This window comes from Camelus dromedarius, chromosome 5 (genome assembly GCF_036321535.1).
Source record: "Camelus dromedarius isolate mCamDro1 chromosome 5, mCamDro1.pat, whole genome shotgun sequence".
Lineage (NCBI taxonomy): Eukaryota > Metazoa > Chordata > Mammalia > Artiodactyla > Camelidae > Camelus > Camelus dromedarius.
The window spans coordinates 87007983-87026194 of record NC_087440.1 but is presented as its reverse complement, the minus strand read 5'-3'; the positions used below and the strand labels follow the sequence as shown (position 1 = coordinate 87026194).

At 37.3% G+C, this 18212-nt stretch overlaps 1 protein-coding gene and 1 non-coding gene across 3 annotated transcripts in view; one reads left to right on the top strand and one right to left on the bottom strand.

The window, feature by feature from the left end:
* VRK1 (VRK serine/threonine kinase 1) overlaps positions 1-18212 on the bottom strand; it is an 80410-nt gene that overhangs the window by 36873 nt on the left and 25325 nt on the right. For both annotated transcript variants that reach the window (XM_031454286.2, XM_031454287.2), the window contains exons 2-3: positions 7703-7867; positions 2402-2457 (exon numbers count right to left, since the gene is read on the bottom strand). In XM_031454286.2, the coding sequence (XP_031310146.1) occupies positions 2402-2457; positions 7703-7862 (216 nt within the window). In that variant the 5' untranslated portion in view covers positions 7863-7867. The remainder of the gene's footprint in view (positions 1-2401; positions 2458-7702; positions 7868-18212) is intronic.
* Positions 6814-6915, top strand: LOC116153793 (U6 spliceosomal RNA). The gene has a single exon (XR_004137672.1). It is a non-coding gene; the product is annotated as a U6 spliceosomal RNA (small nuclear RNA).

The window sequence follows — 18212 nt, the reverse complement described above, 5'->3', positions numbered from 1 at the left end:
AGCGCCCCCAGAGCAAACAAATATAAAAATTGGACAAAACACGGGAAATTACTGTTCTCAGACATCAGACAAAATAGACAGTATAGGACTGTGACTTCTAAAAGACAGAAAGCAAACAAGTGACCTGACCCATGACAGCCCCAGCTTTCTTCACAGAGACATCAGGAGGAAAAGGACATTTAGGATACTGTGGGGCCAGAAGGGGAGACCTGACACCAAAATGAAACAAGATGAGAAACGTTTTAATTTTAGAAAAATTAGAGAAAAAAATAAAGATCAATATGCCTCGTGAACGAAGACATAAAAATTCTTAACAAAATATTAGCAAATCAATTCCAGCATTACGTAAAAAGCATAATGCACCATAACTGGAGTGTATGTTAAAAATACGTTAGTTCAATGCTCAAATACCGATCAATATAACTGCCACGTTAACAGAATAAAGGAGAATCCTATGGTCTATCTCAACAGATGCAGGAAAGGTATTCAGAAAATAAACAGGCAAACTGTAAACTGGGAGAAAATATTTACAACACATATATCTAAGAAAGGACTTGTCTCCAGAACAACTCTCTTACTACCAATTATAAAAAAGCAAAACAACCTAGTTATTTTAAAAAGTGGGAGGGGGAGGACCACAAAAGACTGAGGCGGCACTCCACACAGGAAAACATATGAATGGCCTATACGCACAATGAAAAAGTGCTCAAAATTGTCATCAAGTAAATATAAACTAAAACTATGAGACACGGCTATATTCCTGATATCACAGCCAAGAAAACACATACACGCGACAACTCCAGGTGTTGAAGAGGATGTGGAGCAACCAGAACTCTCATACACACTAGCGAGTGCATAAGATGGTAAAACCACTTTGGAAATCCGTGTGGTACTTTTTTATAAATTTATATATACATCTTTCCTATAAAACAGCAATTGCACTTCTAGGTATTGATCCAGGAAAAACAAAAATACATGTACAAGAGCGTTTATGGACACTTTATTCATAATAGCCAAAAACTGGAAACAATCCAAATGTCCATCAACAGGAAATGGAAAACGAACTCTAATGTGGCTGCACGATGTAGTACTGCTAAGCAGTGAGTCTGAGCAAGCAACTGAGACGCCAACAGTATGGATGAGCCTTTAAACGCTATGCTGAGCATACGAAGTCAGAGACAAAACAGTACATACTGTATAAATACCATTTATAGGACATTCTGGAACAGGAGTAACTAACCTACAGCAAAAAAAAAAAACAATTAGACAAGTGGTTTCCTCCAAGGGTGTGGGAAATAGGGGTTTGACCAGAAAAGGACGCAAGGAATATTTTCGGGGTGATGGAAATGCTCTATAATTTAATAGGGTTAGGCTTACACACACATATGCACTTGTCAAAAGTGTTCAATTGTTTATTTAATATCTATTTATTTTCTTGTGAAAACTATGGCCTGAATAAAAACGTGATGAAAACAATCACTAAAACAGTTCAGGTCCAAAAGAGCCATTAACTCATGAGGGATCAAATATAGTCCTTTTTGAAAAGAGAGTAAAACAAAACAAAACAAAACAAAAAACCTTGGGGTAATTCTAATTCTAGAATTCTGTAGCCTTTAGGGAAAAAAGGCAGGGTGTGGGACTTATGTGGTAACTTTGCCCAAATAACAGACTCTGTTACTCTTCTATTTAACAAAAACTTGTTCTTCCCAGGTACTAAAGAACTTTGAGAGAGCAGAGTTACAAACGTGCGTAAGCAAAAAAGATGCATACTATCTTGATAACAAAAAATAGTAGTTAAAATACCTTTTAGTGCACCAATATATAAACTGACCTGGCTATTCAAAGAATGTCTATGTCAGACAAGATGTTGTCCACCTTCACTCATTACAAACTAATTTCAATGTCAGAATACCAAAAAGAAGTTTCCAAGTGATGACAAATAATTTCATTTACTAAAATGAGAGGGGAAGGAAAGACAATTGGAAATAAAAAGAAAAAACTGACCAAGTGCAAATTCAGAAGCAAATGCAAGATAAAATACAATAAAATTTCACTGAAGCAGTATAGCTTTGTAGGATACAAATATAAAAAGCATCTCATCTATTGCAAATATAGCTGAAATTTTTAAAAGGAGGTGAATATTTTTACTCCACATCTGCAAATCTCCAGGCTTTCATTCATTTTCCACAAATACCAGTGCCCCTCTAACTCAAAAGAGAGGAGAACTTTTGAACCCAATTATTTAAAACTATAAAGCTACTTTTGTGTCTCATTTAATATTTATGAAGCATTACTTAAAATATAGTACTTAATGGTTTAATTAATTCTAGTTACCAAAAAGAATGTTTTATAAAATAAATACTACACTAAACAGAAAAAATCAGTTGAAACATTTTCTTACCACTTTTACAACACAGGGTGCATCGCTGCCCACCGATTTTGAAGAATTCTTATCAGCTGTTAGAAAAAGTGACATATGTAATATCAGAACAAGAAGTAGCATTATTATAAATAGTTTGTTACTAACTCTTTATTAACATTTAGGTCTGTATATCTATAACCTCTTGATAGAATTAATTTCAGTTCCCAAATATGTGTTTCAGGATATCATTACTGTACATTTCATCAATTTTAAGACCTTTTTTCCCCCACAATTTAACACGTCTGAAATTGAAATGCATCTTACAATTGCTGCTATCTTCAATATGATCATCAATTAAGTATGGAAAACTGAGTTAAAGATTTCTTTAATTCAAAAGTACTCATGGCCTTTGATATGCTAATGTATGTTGTGAATTCCCAAGAGGATCATAACTGATGCAATTTCTTAAATTTAACAAACTAGGGAATCCTTTTAAAAAGGAGCATCAGGAAGGTAAGAAAAGAGGGAGCAAAAGCTCTAAAAAGCACTCGTTTGGGGGGAAAAAATTCATGTAGCTCAACAGTTCAGATATTGACATTAGAACTTTAAACCGCCACCCAGAGTAATTTTAATGTGGCTGTCATTTTGTTTCATAAAAATAAGAAGCACAGCTGCCTTGAAATGCTGAGTGAGGACTATAAGGGTATCCAGATTCACTAAACAAATATTTTTACCATGTACCTACTATATGCCAGTTTCTAGGAAACTGATTTAGCAGTGAACAGGAAAAAACAATCTCTACACTTATGAAACCAACATTTCAGTGGTAGGAGAGACAACAACTAAAACAGAAAGTATGTTTGATGGTGGGAAGTGCTACCGAGGAAAAATTCAGCAGGAAAGGAAGGCAGAGAGTATTGCAAGTTAGTAAGAAAGAGAAACCTTGCTGACAGTGTGTCGTCGGAGCAGCGGTCGGCAGACGGCGAGGGAAGAAGCCATGTGAACACCTGGGGGAATAACATTCCAGGCAGACAAAGGCCCTGATGTAGCTGGAGAGGAAGACGTGAGGTGGCAGGTAATGGGGGGCAGATCAGAAAAGCAGCAGGGAACACGTGCAATAAGCTTGACAGGTAACATAGAGCTATTACTATGAGTGAGGTGGCAAGCCACTAGAAGCTTTCGAGAAGAGGAACAGTCTGCTCAGACTTCGATTTTCTGAAGAACTCTCCAGCTGCTTCATGGAGGACGGGGTGTGGAGGGCAAGGGCAGAGGGAGGGAGGGCAGTCAGGCTGTTACAATGCTCCGGGTGAGAAACGGTGGTGGCTGGAACCAGAGTTGTAGCAGACAAGGTCGTGATAAGTGGTCAGCCAATGAATGTATTTTGTGTGTGTTGTGTGTGTGTGTGGGTGTGTGTGTGTGTTTTGAGGGGGAAGGTAGTTAGATTTATTTATTTACTCATTTATTTATTTAAAGTGGTGATACCAGGGACTGAACCCAGGACCCAGTTCATGGTAAGCATGCACTCTACCACTGAGCTAACCCTGGTGAATGAATTTTCAAAGAAGAGTTAACAAGATTTATTTATGAATTAGACACAGAGGAGAAAAGGAGGGGAAAAGAGATAAGGATAACTCCAAGCTTTTGGTCTGAGCAACAGGAAAGAGAAAGTTGCTAGTTACTAAGATGGAGAAAACCGCAGGAGGAGCTGGTGTGCTGGGGGCCTTAAGTTTGAGATGCTTACTAAACATCTCAGGCAGCTAATATACAAGTCTTGAATTCAGAAGAGTGGTCCAAGGTAGAGAAATAAATCTGAGTCATCAACAGAGAAACACTATTCACTTAAAGCCATGAAACTGGAAGTGCCCCAGGGAGAGAGTGCAGACAGAGAAAAGAAGAAATCCTGGGACTGAGACCGAAGGCATTCTCGCATTAGACGCTCAAGAGACGAAGAGGGGCAGGCAAAGGAAGTCAAGGAACCACCAATCAGCTGGGAAGCAGCAGTATTTTGAACCGGCTGCAACTTCAGACTATAGAAGGAACACCACGTCATAAAAACGGCTAAGTGGGCAAATGAGTAAGTCTGAGCTCCTAAAGGAACACACCGCTTAGATACTGAATTAATAATAAAGCAAGGTTAAGTTATTTTTAAGTAAGTATTTACTGTACAAAATATTAAAATGAAGATAGCATCCCAATAATACTGCATGATTCAAATGAGGAAAGGGAGAAAAAGGAAGTTCAATAATTCATTCAAACAACGTATACTGTAAAATAGGCCAGGCACCAGGAAAACAATAAGCAACCGTTGTCGCATTGCCAAGAAGCACACGTTTATTCTGGAAGAAAGAAAAGAAGCTTCAAAGAGGCAAGAAAGCACTACGAAAGGGTTAACACAGGGGTGTTAAAAACAGTACCTGCCCTAAGCTCAGCTTTGTAAAAATGAAGCAAAAGAAGCATCACATACAAAGATCAAGAGGCAAAGGGCAGTATGATGGTCAAAGAACAGATTTTGAGAAAATTAAAGGGATGAAGATAAAAGTTACGCAGGGACCAGTCGACATGAAGGGTCTCTGTATGCCAATGCCAAAAATTTGGCACTTTATCCTCAGGGCGCTGGGGAGCCTTAAAGAAGTTTAAATAGACTAGATCACTCAAACCACAATGGGAGTAACAGGATGCAGGGGGCAAGACTGAGCAGAGAAAATTCACTGCTATGCTGAGGATCCAGACAAGACGGAAAACAACCTGCACTAAGGGAGTATCAGCAGAGACAGAGAGAAACGAATGGATCTGAGAAGCCACACAGTTAAAGCAATGAAGACCAGACGAAGAACTGGGAATATCAGGGAAGCACCACTTGAGAATGCCTTCCCAGAGTCTGGCTTGAGGGGTGTCAGTCATTCAGACAATCCTCTCCTGATCATGACAGAGTCAGGAGATGAAAGACGGTGATATAAATTTCAGACACGCCTGTGGGTCATCCAGGGATCCCCTGAAGGCCACTGCCTATGGGCTTGGGCTCAGGGATCACTAGGCTGCAGATAGAAGATACGGGGATCAACAGCCCAGGGGTAATAACAGGGGCTGAGAGACGACGAGAGCACACAGAGGCCACAGAAGGAAAGGGGAGCCGAGGAGGGAAAGCTGGACAGCACAGAAGTACCTAGAAGAGGAATTAGCACATCCGGAGAGGGGAGGAAAACGGGAGGTGAAGGAGTGCTATCATGGAAGACAACGGAAGCAATTTTTATAGGAAGGAAAGATAAAACAGTATCAAATGCTGCAGAAAATATCTAAACAAAATTCAAAAGCAACCTTTTTAGCAGAAAATTATCATTAGCAGAAACTGCTGATGATCATGAATACAGCTGTTTTGGTATCAATGGGCACAGAGAGATAAAGAGGAGACAGCAATGTTAAAGCAAACCCCTTCCCAGATTGATCAATCCAGTTTTAAAAAAGCAAAGTTTTATTACAGAAATCTGTCAAACCATTGGATATTAAAAATACTTACTATTAGATGAAACTTTCTGATGATAAATACAAATACAGATAAAACAGCTAGCACACAGGCTAAGCAAGTTGCAGATTTGCCAAAGGTTACAAAAGCAAACTAACTAGTATAAAATGAAGAATTTACTTGTTTTAAGACAAGTTCCCATTCCTAACATGGGATGTCTTAGGCCCACACGTTCTGCAGCAGAGACAGCTTATATAATCTGCCATCTCTAAATCATAAGGTCAAAAATACATACCTGGCTGATATGGCTACTAACTAATCATTCATGACCTATGAGGATTTTCAGCTTAACTCAGCCTAGTTCACTGGAATGGGTTTGGTTCTGAACAAAACTAAAGAATTAATACCTATTTCCCCAAAGACAGGTGCCACTGAACTAGAGATTACATTTATAAAATATCGTGAAGTACTGGTCTTTAAACTGCTTCTTGAACATACCTCCAGAGACTGGCTAACCAACTACTGGTCCTGGAAGCTGAGTCGGACCCCTCCTGAGTAAGTGCACCCGCTTTTATCTGTGTCAGTGGTTCTCAGACTTTCGCATGCGCCTCACTCCCCCGGAGGGCTTGTCCAGTCACACTGCTGGGCCCTCTCCCTAGAGCTGCTGATTCGCAGGTCTGGGGTGGGACCCGAGGACACGCAGTTCTAACAGCGACGCTCATCTAGCATTAATATTAGTATTCTGAGTAAGACATTGCTTGAAAGAAAAAAAGGGTTCACTGCTAAAAATGATTTTATAAGCCTCATGGCAGAAATTAAATAATTAAATCAAAATCAGAAGTGGAGTAAGAATATACAGTGGAAAAGCTGAGAGAAATATCAAAAGCAACCATGAAATGCATTGTATCGCTACTAATATTCTTAGTGAAGCAGACACCTTTAGAAGCAATCAGGGAAAATATTTTTTAAATCAACAAATTAGTGCTCGCTTTGGCAGCACATATACTAAAATACTAAAACTGGAACGATACAGAGATTAGCATGGCCCTTGCGCAAGGATGACAAGCAAATTCGTGAAGCGTTCCATATTTTAAACTGGGAGTTCGAGATTTGCAAATATTAACTACTATATATAAAACAGATTAAAAACATTTCCTCTGTATAGCATAGGAAACTATATTCAATATTTTGTAGTAACCTATAATGAAAAAGAACATGAAAACGAATATATACGTGTATATGTGTGACTGAAACATTAGGCTGTACACCAAAAACTGATGCGTTATAACTGACTGCACTTCAGTTAAAAAATGAAAACAAAAACAAAAACAAATTAGTTAGCCTATAGAAGCTCAGGGTTCCACAATGGGTCCCCCAAAATTTCAGAGTAAATATGCTAATTAAATAGTACATTTCAGGCCTAACATGCCATTTCTAGGTCATTATCCTAAATTCCACTATAATGACTATTAGGGTTGTACAGAGAGAAAAAAAAAATCCATAACTATTAAAGATCTGAAAATCTCCAAATTAAACCAAAATAAAGGGAATACATCCTAATTGGGTGGAGGTGGGGAAAGAAAGGTATGGCTTCTTTGGGTCTCAAAGAAGATTATATAATCTTAAAAGATCTAGTCATATGCTCACTAATGACAATATTACAGATAGTTTATCCTCTGTTTCTATCATGATTAAAAAAATTAAAAAATAGCCATCCTCTCCATTCTACATTGGAGATGCCTTTTTGCCTAACCATACAATATTATGTTGACTGTAGATTACTAGGAACTGATCCTGTAAAAGTTCACAATTAAGAAACTATTTTGATAACAAAGCATATAAATCTTTGGATTGACAACTGGAAGTGGTCATACACTTACCAAGATATATACAGCCAAAACCACCTTGGCCAATGGGTGATCCCAGTTTCCATTCCTTTTTTGCCATGTCAGTGATTATCTCCCCAGCTGCAAAATGTTCTGCAAGATGTCTCTTTGCAGGGCCCTGTCTTCCAGCTTGAGCTGCTTTTACACGAGGCATTTTCACTACAACATAAAATAAAGCAACATTCAAAATCATAATCCTAGAAGTGTTGAAAACATTTTCACTAAGGAAAGCTCCTGTGCAACAAAGATGCTGTTCAAATTTCTACTTACTCCGAAAACTTAAGCAAAGGACATCTGTTTATTCTGATTTATAAGTGCTCAATCTTACTTGATTTTATCTCTTAACTTAGGAGAGGAAGCAATACATAAATGATCTATGCAATTACTGTCAAGAAAATATTTAAAGTTCCAGTGGTATAATATCATCTATGACTAAAAATGCTATTTAACAACAACAACAAAAAAAAGAATTGCTCTATGAAGTTGAGGGAGAAAAGTGCATCCATTTAGAATGCATACTTTATAGTAACACAATGAGAAATTTATAAAGGTTAATACTGAGGTGATAAGAACACAGTATAGGAACTGAAAACAAAGGACACTTAACATGAGGGGAAAGGGAAAGCATTTATGGCATGATAGCAGATGACACACATGGGCCCCCATCCACTCTCACAACGCTGTGAAAAATCACATTATCATCCCCATTCTACAGATGAGGAAATTAAGGTTCAGCAAAGTTAAACAAAGTGTCCAAGGTTAGATACCTAATAAGTGGTAGATCAACAGAAATCTGCACTGAGATTTCTGCACCCTGGCTCCAAAGCCTCCCCAACATGCCCCACAACTAGGAAAGTCACCATAACAAAGGAGCAGACCTTTCAATAGAGTGACAAGGAGAAACTGCGGCTGTTTAGTCATTTGGGTTCACCAAAAAGGCAAAGCTGGGGACCTCCAGCATGTCTACGCTTCTCATCAACTATCCTTCTGGAGGTCAGTCTCCACTCACTTTTTATCACTAACAGACAAGTTGAGTGTAATATTCAGGGAAAGTAGTGTTTCACTGTGAAAAGAACACTGGACAACAATGAAAAGATCTAGATTCCAGTCTAGGTATGATGCCAGTTTTGGGTGAACCTGATCAAGTCACTTCTCTCTGGGCTTTAAGGGCCCTCAGATGTAACTTACTTCACTGGGTGAAGGAACTTGATAAGTATGTGTGTGGTATGTGATTTCAAACACTCAGTTCTACACCTATTAATTGAAAAAGATTTAAAACAAATAGTTTTTAGGATCCTGTAGTTCCCTAAAACTGTATTAGAGATACAGTAAAGAATAAAGAGTGATAAGAGACGTCAGGTGGTCTGCAACACCTGAAACGGCTATTCAGATCAAAGATACCTGACAATGTACAAAGTAAGAAGTTTGGTTTTGAGCCTAGATAGTCTAAATATGTACACGCTACGTTCGATTGGAAATTTTTTTTAGCAACTACCCACCTACTACCAATCCACATACACAAACTCCATTTATGCAAATGCTCTTTATTAATTTATTGGGGATATTTTATTTAACTTTTTTCTACAGAATACTGATACACCTTCATTGTCTAAATCTTCTCTAACTTAACAAAAAATCTTCAAAATAAATGAATGTGCCTGTTATTTCTTCATATCAAAATCCTTCAATCTTAATGTGTTTGTAATCATTGTAGAATTTTCCTGAATGGAAGTTCAGTATAAACAATGACAGCCCAGACTCAAAACACCAAAAAAGGTGACTTTTACAGCTACAGTACTAAATTGAGTAAAATAAGACACACAGTACTTCCAAATACTAAAGTGAATACCTTCTAAATTTTATCCAACTCTATCAAGTCACCAGAGCAATCTCCCATTTGATGATTTCCTTATAGTAGTCAAGACAGTTTAAAATGAGTTTAAAAAAAAAAAACCTGTTTTATCTCTCTGTAACTCAAAATAGGAACTAGACTATCTTTTGTGTTTTTCTGGACTTCCTTTCCAAAAGAGACAAAAATATTATATTTTAAACAAAGTATTATGGCTCAGCTTCTACTCAATATAAATTGTGGTCAATAAAAAGTTTTCCCTCTAAATTAAGTGGTTAGCTCTTATTATTAGTCTTATTCCTATAGTCTAACTGTAATAATTAATAAAGACTGAAAAGACTTTATTTCTTTCCTAACAACAGCCCACAGAATGGCTGTCATCACAGTCAGGCTACTCAACACCTGTACAGACCACTGCTTCCAAAGGTTCTCTGCTACTGAGACAGCGGGGGCAGCAGCACAGTTGAATCTCCCTAAGTTTTCCCATAAAACCAGACAGGACATTAAAGAGTGTAACTCAAAGTCCACAGACAACATCTATGACAAAACTAGGTGACAGCAGGCCCTATCTTCACAAAGTCCAAAATTCGAGTGGGTGAAGACACCACAGACAGCACCAAGATCTACGTGGTACCAGCAGCTGTAAAGGCAGAAGCAGAGGAGAGTATGGCACCTCTGATGAACCTGAGAACCCCCAATTTACCCACAGGTACTTCTCAGACACACAGAGACAATGTGAGAACAGCGGCTGAAACTGGGAAGGGCTGTGCACACTCCCACCGTGGGGGAGTGCGGGTCTGTGGTGGGGGCTGGAGCGGCTCTCGCAGGCTGGACTCCACAATTCTCAAAACTAACCAGCAGAAGTTCTCCTCTAGATCAAAGACTTGTGCGAGGAGAAACTGCTGGGAACAAAATCCAAACTCAGTATCACAAAGATAACACGTAGAAATGAAAAAGCAGCTTCAAATAAAAGTGGATTTAGGAGTTAGCCTCCATATTTCGACCACCACATCCAAAAAAAGAAAAAAAAAAAAAAAAAGAAAAGGAGGCTCTAGAGAATGACATACCATCTAGAACTAACCGCACATTAAAAAAACAAAACTGAGCTAAACTAACTGCACATAAAACTCAGCAACAGAAAAAAATCAGGACCTAGTCCTACACAAGTTGATATTGAAAAAAGAGAAAAAAGAAAACATCCCTTCAGAAAAACACATAAGAAAAGCATACTCTCAAAAAGTTGAGAACTATAAACCAATATTTCAAATCAAGCCACCCAAAATCTTATATAAAAAGACTAAGATACATGGGAATTAGAAAAACTCAGAAAGCAAGTGATAGAAGAAAATAATTAAAAATAAAAGTCAAAATAATTTCAGAAATGAAGACTAAACGAGAAGGATCATCATACTGAATGAAATTTAAAAATAATAACTTAAGAGAAATAGAAAGTGAAAAGGAATAAACTTTAAAAATTAAAAAGGGTAAGGGGGGTGGGTATAGCTCAGTGGCAGAGGGCATGCTCAGCATACACAGTGTCCTGAGTTCAATCCCCACTACATCCATTCAAAAATAATAATTAAATGATAACAATAAATTTTTTAAAAAATTGAAAAGCATGGAAAAGATTCTTAAAGTTTCAAGAGAAAAATCACAACTTTAAAGCGTGGGAAAAGAAAAACCAGTAAACATATAACAAAGGAAATCAAAGCATGGGAACAGAACACTAAAAATGCTTTAATTCAAAAAGACGTCCCTGCACTTAAAAACAAAACGTGAAACTACAAAGTGAAAGATCACATCACACACTAATCAACCAACACTAAGAAAGAGGCTAGTCTAGTAGAATTACTGAACTTAACAGTAAAAGAAAATATTCTTTGTATATGCACACTACAAAAAGGATATTTTGTAAGGAATATAAAATCATATTGTCATCACTTTGACAGCACCACTTTATGCCAGAAAAAAAAAGGTAACATATTTAAGACCCAAGGAAAGAAAACATGAACCAAAGGTTCTATGCTCAGTTAAACTTCAAGTCTAAAGACTTCAAAGTGTTATCAGCATGGAAGTGGAAAAATGGGTAAGAATCTGCTAGAGAACACATCTCAGATACCCAGAATCACCAGAGAAATGTCACTATAAGAACTGACAGTGAGCAGTAAGTAATATTTATTTGTAGAACTGAGTCTCAATGAGGGTTACAAAGGAGAGGATAGAATATGTGATGGGTACATGTTCTGACAATACGGACACAGTACAACATAGTAAAAATGGGAAAGCATGCAAAAAAAAAGCAACTTTTCAGTAATCATATTGTGGTGATAGTTGGTTTTGTTAACTGAGGCTATTGTAGGCAGAGATGTGGAAAATGCAAGTGAATAATTATATAATATTTTAACTGTCATCCCTTCTAGCCTTAAAAATCAGGATTCAAATATGGAAAAGGATGCAGATGATAGGAGAGACAGAATTGTACTTGCAAGTATTTTTTTTTAATTCAGAGGATATTTTATCTTTCACAGAAGCACATACACACACACACACCCTTCGCCCTTCACACACAAAAAAGCATAGAAATAATAAACAACCCAGTAGTAATGAGCAACCCTAGTATAGAAAATGTATTCTTGAAATACATTTCCTGTTAAACAGAACCAGGTTCCTAGAGGAAATGACTGATTCCCGGTCTGGAGCCGGAAATGTACACGATAAACTTGGAACATCTCGTCATTTCCAGACGTCAAGGAAGCTATCAAAAACCGCTAGTTATGTCAAATACGTGTAAGAAGCCAACTTGGAAGATGTTCCCACTGACCAAAGATGAGCCAATTTCAGTCAATACAGATAATAACCACAATGGATCAAAACACACAAAGTGGATAAATCCAAGAGTTTATAACACTATGAAAACCTAAGTGGTCACCTCTAGAGGATAATAGGAAACCACTCAATTTTGAAAACCGGTGAATAAAGGGAAGAAATCAAGCATCTATCCTTTCTTTCTTATATGAATCATACCACTGGGTAACCAAATAGAAGATGAAGAGAAATTTCTCCTTATAGAAAAATTCCAGCTAATAAATGAGTAAGAATGGTTTAACTTAACACCATTTTCCCCTCCTAATGAATTACTGGATCTAGACATTGAGCACTGATAGCTACTAATATCAAAATATGAGAGATACCCAGACATATGCCTCCTGATGAAAGAATACACCACTACCCATGAAGTAATCCTGCCAAAAAAGAAAGAAATAAAAAATAAATAGACCCTGAGTCCCATCAAGTCTACCAATTCACAGGATATGAAGGGAGCAGAACAGGATAAACTACAACACAGGAATGCCATCAGCAGAATCTTAACTGTGGGAAACCCTACCATGCATATAATCCCATTTCTTCAACAGACAAAGGGCGAAAAAGAAGAGAGAGGAGAGAAGAAAACTAGATTTAAAAAGACTTAAAACAACATATCTAAAAGTATCTGGTAAATCTAAACCAGTGTTCCGGGATGCACATAAGAGTGATAAAACTATAAAGAAAAGAAAACAATTACCATAAAAGCTACAAGTTACTTTGGAGATGCACAAGGAAGTTGTGACTAGGACACATGGAGGGTACAGCAGTATTTCTAGACACAGGTGGTGGTCATAAGAGTACCTTATAATTCATTAAGTCTATATATTTGTTTAATAAGGTTTTCTGTATTGTGAAATATTTTATGATTTTTAAACATTAAAAAAAAAATCCCTGTTCCTATAATTAACAATCACTAAGGGACCAAAACTGGAAATCTTTTCAGACTCCATGAGCTTGTTCAATCACACACACAAAAGAAAGAAAGGAAAGAAAGAAAGGAAAGAAAGAAAGGAAAGAAAGGAAAGAGAGAAAGAGAGAAAGAGAAAGAAAGAAAGAAAGAAAGAAAGAAAGAAAGAAAGAAAGAAAGAAAGAAAGAAAGAAAGAAAGAAAGAAAGAAAGAAAGAAAGGAAGGAAGGAAGGAAGGAAGGAAGGAAGGAAGGAAGGAAGGAAGGAAGAAAGAAAGAAAGAAAGAAAGAAAGAAAGAAAGAAAGAAAGAAAGAAAGAAAAAGGAAGGAAGGAAGGAAGGAAGGAAGGAAGGAAGGAAGGAAGGAAGAAAGAAAGAAAGAAAGAAAGAAAGAAAGAAAGAAAGAAAGAAAGAAAGAAAGAAAGAAAGAAAAAGAAAGAGAAAGAAAGGAAGGAAGGAAGGAAGGAAGGAAGGAAGGAAGGAAGGAAGGAAGAAAGAAAGAAAGAAAGAAAGAAAGAAAGAAAGAAAGAAAGAAAGAAAGAAAGAAAGAAAGAAAGAAAGAAAGAAAGAAAGAAAGAAAGAAAGAAAGAAAGAAAGAAAGAAAGAAAGAAAGAAAGAAAGAAAGAAAGAAAGAAAGAAAGAAAGATTTCTAAGTAAAATATGTACGTCATTTCCCGTGAACTACTGGTAGACTTTCACTTTTTTATTTAGGCAGTTCTTACATATTTTACATGTATTAAAAAAATTAGCTTTTGTATTTGCAAAGAGTCTTCTCAATTTATTTGTCTTTTGATATTGTTATTTTCAGCTTTTGGATTTCATATCATCCTTAGAAAGACCTCTCCCAGTCAAAAAGTTTTTTTTTTCTATCTCCCATGTTTTTAGTTACTTTATGGTATCACAAAATTTCCTGGTAAATTTTTTATCTGTCTACGCTTATACTGGTATAAGATATGAGGTTGGAATCTAGCTTCTTCCAATTGGCTATCTAGTTTTTATTTTTTAGTTAGTCATGCATGCATAATAGGACATCCACAGTGTTTGAGGAACTTAAACATTATCAAACTAACCCAAGTAAACTAAGTACAAAAAAAGTTCACATCAAAAAGACTTCAACAAATGCAGCTAGTATATCACATGCTTGTGCAGGGCAATTTCACATGACAACCATTTGTTTAAAAAAAAAAAAAAACACCTGATTACAGTTATGATTCTTACAGCATGATGCTTGATTCTATTTGCTAACATTTTATTTAGGAATAAATTGATATTCACAAGTAAGATTGGTCTGTAGTTTTCTTTTTTCTACCAGAGTTATGTTTTGATATCAATATTATGCTCATTTCATAAAAAGACTTTAGAAGCTTTTCTTCTCTTACCACAATATAAAGAGTTTAAACAGCCTTTGAGTCATCTATCTATTCCTTAAAGGTTTTGAAGATCTCAACTGTGAAAGCCTGACAGTACCAAGTGTTGGTAAGGATGTGAAGCAAATGGAGTCCTCATACACTGTAAATGTTTGAACCACTCTGAAAATCTGTTTGGCATTGGCTGCTAATCAACCCAACAATTCCTCTCCTATGTATATACCTAAGAGAAATGAAAACAGGTCCTCCACAAGACATGTTAAAGAATGGTAACAGCAGCTTTACTCAAAATAGCCAAACACTGGAAACCCACATGTCCATCAACAGGAAAATGGATACAGTAAAAGACATGAACCTCCCAAACACTATGTTGAAAAAAAGAAGCCAGACCCCAGATGACACACTTTATGATTCCATTTCACTAATCTGTGACCAAAGAAGTCAAACTGTGGGTACCATTTAGGGGAGGAAAAGACTAAGAGTTGGAAGGTTTCTGGGGACCTGGGTCATGCTCCATACCCAATCTGAGTGATATCTAAACTGTATGTTCACTTCATGAAAATTAATCAAGTTGTACACTTATGATTTATCTCATTCTACTTTTTTATTTACATAAAATTAACATAGTAAATTACACAAACCGTAAGTGTGATGAGAGTTAGGGTCCAATCAGGAGATAAAAAATACACAAGTAACTTAAACAAGAAAATTTCATATGAAACTTATTTATTTGTAAAAGGTGGTTGACTACTAAAAAGGGTAAAAGAGAACTCTAAGGAGTACAGACAGAGCAAACGCAGGGAGCAGTTACTGTCTGCAGGTTACAGGAGAGCCCACAGAGAGGAACTCTGCACTGGACAGGCTGCAGCTCCAGGCCACTGGGGGACTGCCAGCGGGCTAGAGCTGGTCCACAGGAATCCGCCCACTGGGGCACTGGTGGAATCAAGATACTGCCTACAGGGCGCTAAAGAATCACAGAGAGTAAGCACACTGGCAGCCACACCTTAAGAGAGGGTGAAAAAAACCCAAAAAAACAAAACAGAACAAAAAAAAGTCAGCAGGCACACTACAACAGCAAGAGAAGCCCCTTTCCCAGTGTGCCTAGCAGTGTCCCTCTCTCTTCCTCTATTGACAATAAATATCTAACATTGTGCTGGAAAGGAAAATTACAGGGTCTAGCTCAAGGATCACAGAGCAAAGAAAAAGGTGTACTTCGAGTTGAGGCAATAAATTGATAACCTGCAAATGTACACACAAGTTGACATATGTTTACACGTGCATACACACTCCACCCACAACCACCCTGCTCAAGTTCAAGAACATTTTCATCATGCCATCAAGTTTCCTAGTGCCCTTTCCTGCCAACACCCATCCCTGTTCTTCCTAACAAAGGCACCAGTTGTGCCCCTCAGGGTGGGCCACTTACTCTGAAGATCACTACTCTGCCAGCTTCGTCTGAGGTTGAGTCTCAGACCTGAGTGTCCCCTGTCAGCATCTTACCATGCCCCCAGCTGACCCTCACTGCACTTGGCAGCCCCACTTATTTTCCGGTTCAGAGTTAAAGAAGGCTCCTGGTTTCAAAGAATATGAACTCTGTGTGTCACAATCTCCCTTTCAGGGGGTTTCTGAAAAGGAGAAGTATTTAAAACCAGAAGTCCTTACTCAAAAACTGTAATAAATAACTTGACCATAAGCATTTGCCTCAGTAAGTTAGTGGATTTTAAAAGAACTTAAAATATCTATTTGAATTAAACAATTGCTTTAGTACATTACAGGTTGCTTCTGTATAATGAAACCAATAACTCCACTGAGGTTTCTATTAAAAGAATAAACTGGAGGGCACAAACCCCAACCAAACTAAATCTCTCTGCATAATTTCTACCCACTTGGAGCAAAGCTAATCCACTGTTACATAGCCAACCCAACAGAGAAGTTTCAAAGAAAAGAAAGTTTATCGTCCTATTACATAATCTGACCACCTCTTTTTCCACTGATATTAAATGAAACTCAGATGCAAGTGAAAAGCACATCAAAATGCAAATCAACACTGCCCTTTGCTAAAATCACTCACTGGTATATTCCATATTAGCATATCCACCAAAATTTAATTGTAAACAGAGTAATTATGGGACTAAAGTTATTAAATACACAAAGCAAGCTTGGAACTATACATATTCAAATAGAATTTCAGTGGCAGATCAACTTTTACATCTGAAACAATACCCTAATTAATAGTCAGCTCTTATAATAAAATGGTCCTCTGTTTTCCAGATAACATTCCAAAAAAAGTTCTGCTATGAATATTAAAATAAAGTTTTGTGAAGAGATTCTTAAAATTTCAATAGCTATATTTATCACAATATGGTACTGTATTTAGACAACTGGCATTTTTCAAGTCCTGGATTCAAATTTGGAAATTTTTTTTTTAATCTTTTGCTGAGCAGAGAAAAGAGCTTGAATGAATCAAACAATGCCACCCACTCACATTAATAAGCTCTCTGAATTCATCATGCCTAAACTGGGAAATCACAGTGCTGTCTGTATAAAGCTTGTCACACACCTGATGACTAGTGATAAATTTTCTCTAAAATAGGTATGCATGTCAGTTCCTCTGGGTGGGTCATATATTTTTATGAAACTTTCTTTAAAGTCATAAGCTTTGCTAATGTTTTTAAACTGAACAGAGACACACTGGTTCAAGGGTAATTTTGAACAAGCTCGTACTCACCATGCCATTAACATGGTACCAACGTATTCCTAGCTCCAGTTTTTGCAGTAGAAAGCTTTCTCTCACCCTCCCCGTCTACATTTGCTGACATCATTTCCATACGCAGAGATCTAGCTCTTCTTCAGTCAGACGTGACCTCTGACGTTTCAGTACTGGTCTTGCCTCTTATTACATTTGATAAATGTTCCCTGTAAGTTTATAAGCTCCCTAGGTACCAGAACTGTCTTACAATACACTGCATTTGGTAGGAATTCAATGAATGTGTAAAACTGTACAGCAAAGAGATTAAGCTTTTTTTCCCCTCAAGTATCTGATATCTAACTTTGTGCTTAATATATATCCAAATGCAGTGAAGATGCCACTCCTTTGAAAAGCCCAGGAACTGAAATCTCTTCCCACTGCCTACCAATGACCACATCCAACCCAATTTATTCTCCTCAAAACTATAACTTCCCTTCCTAACTCACAATTCTCAATAGATGACCTCATCTCCCAGTTTAGAGAAAACAGCCAGAAACAAATGGGAACTCCTGTATCTTTCCAAGACTCAAACCTACAAACCACCTGCACCCCCTTCAGGCCCAGCTTCACATCCATCCTATCTTCCTCCTCTTAGCACAACTTAGGGAAGCTCTCCTTCTCTATCAAACGTCAGGCCCTTCTTTGCCAGTATTTCATCCCCTCAGCATCCTCAGGACTTAAACTATTAATTAACGCTTCTTTCAAATATTCTCCCTCAACTAGATTCTGCCCAACAGCTTTTAAATATACTTGAGGCTCTTCCATTGAAA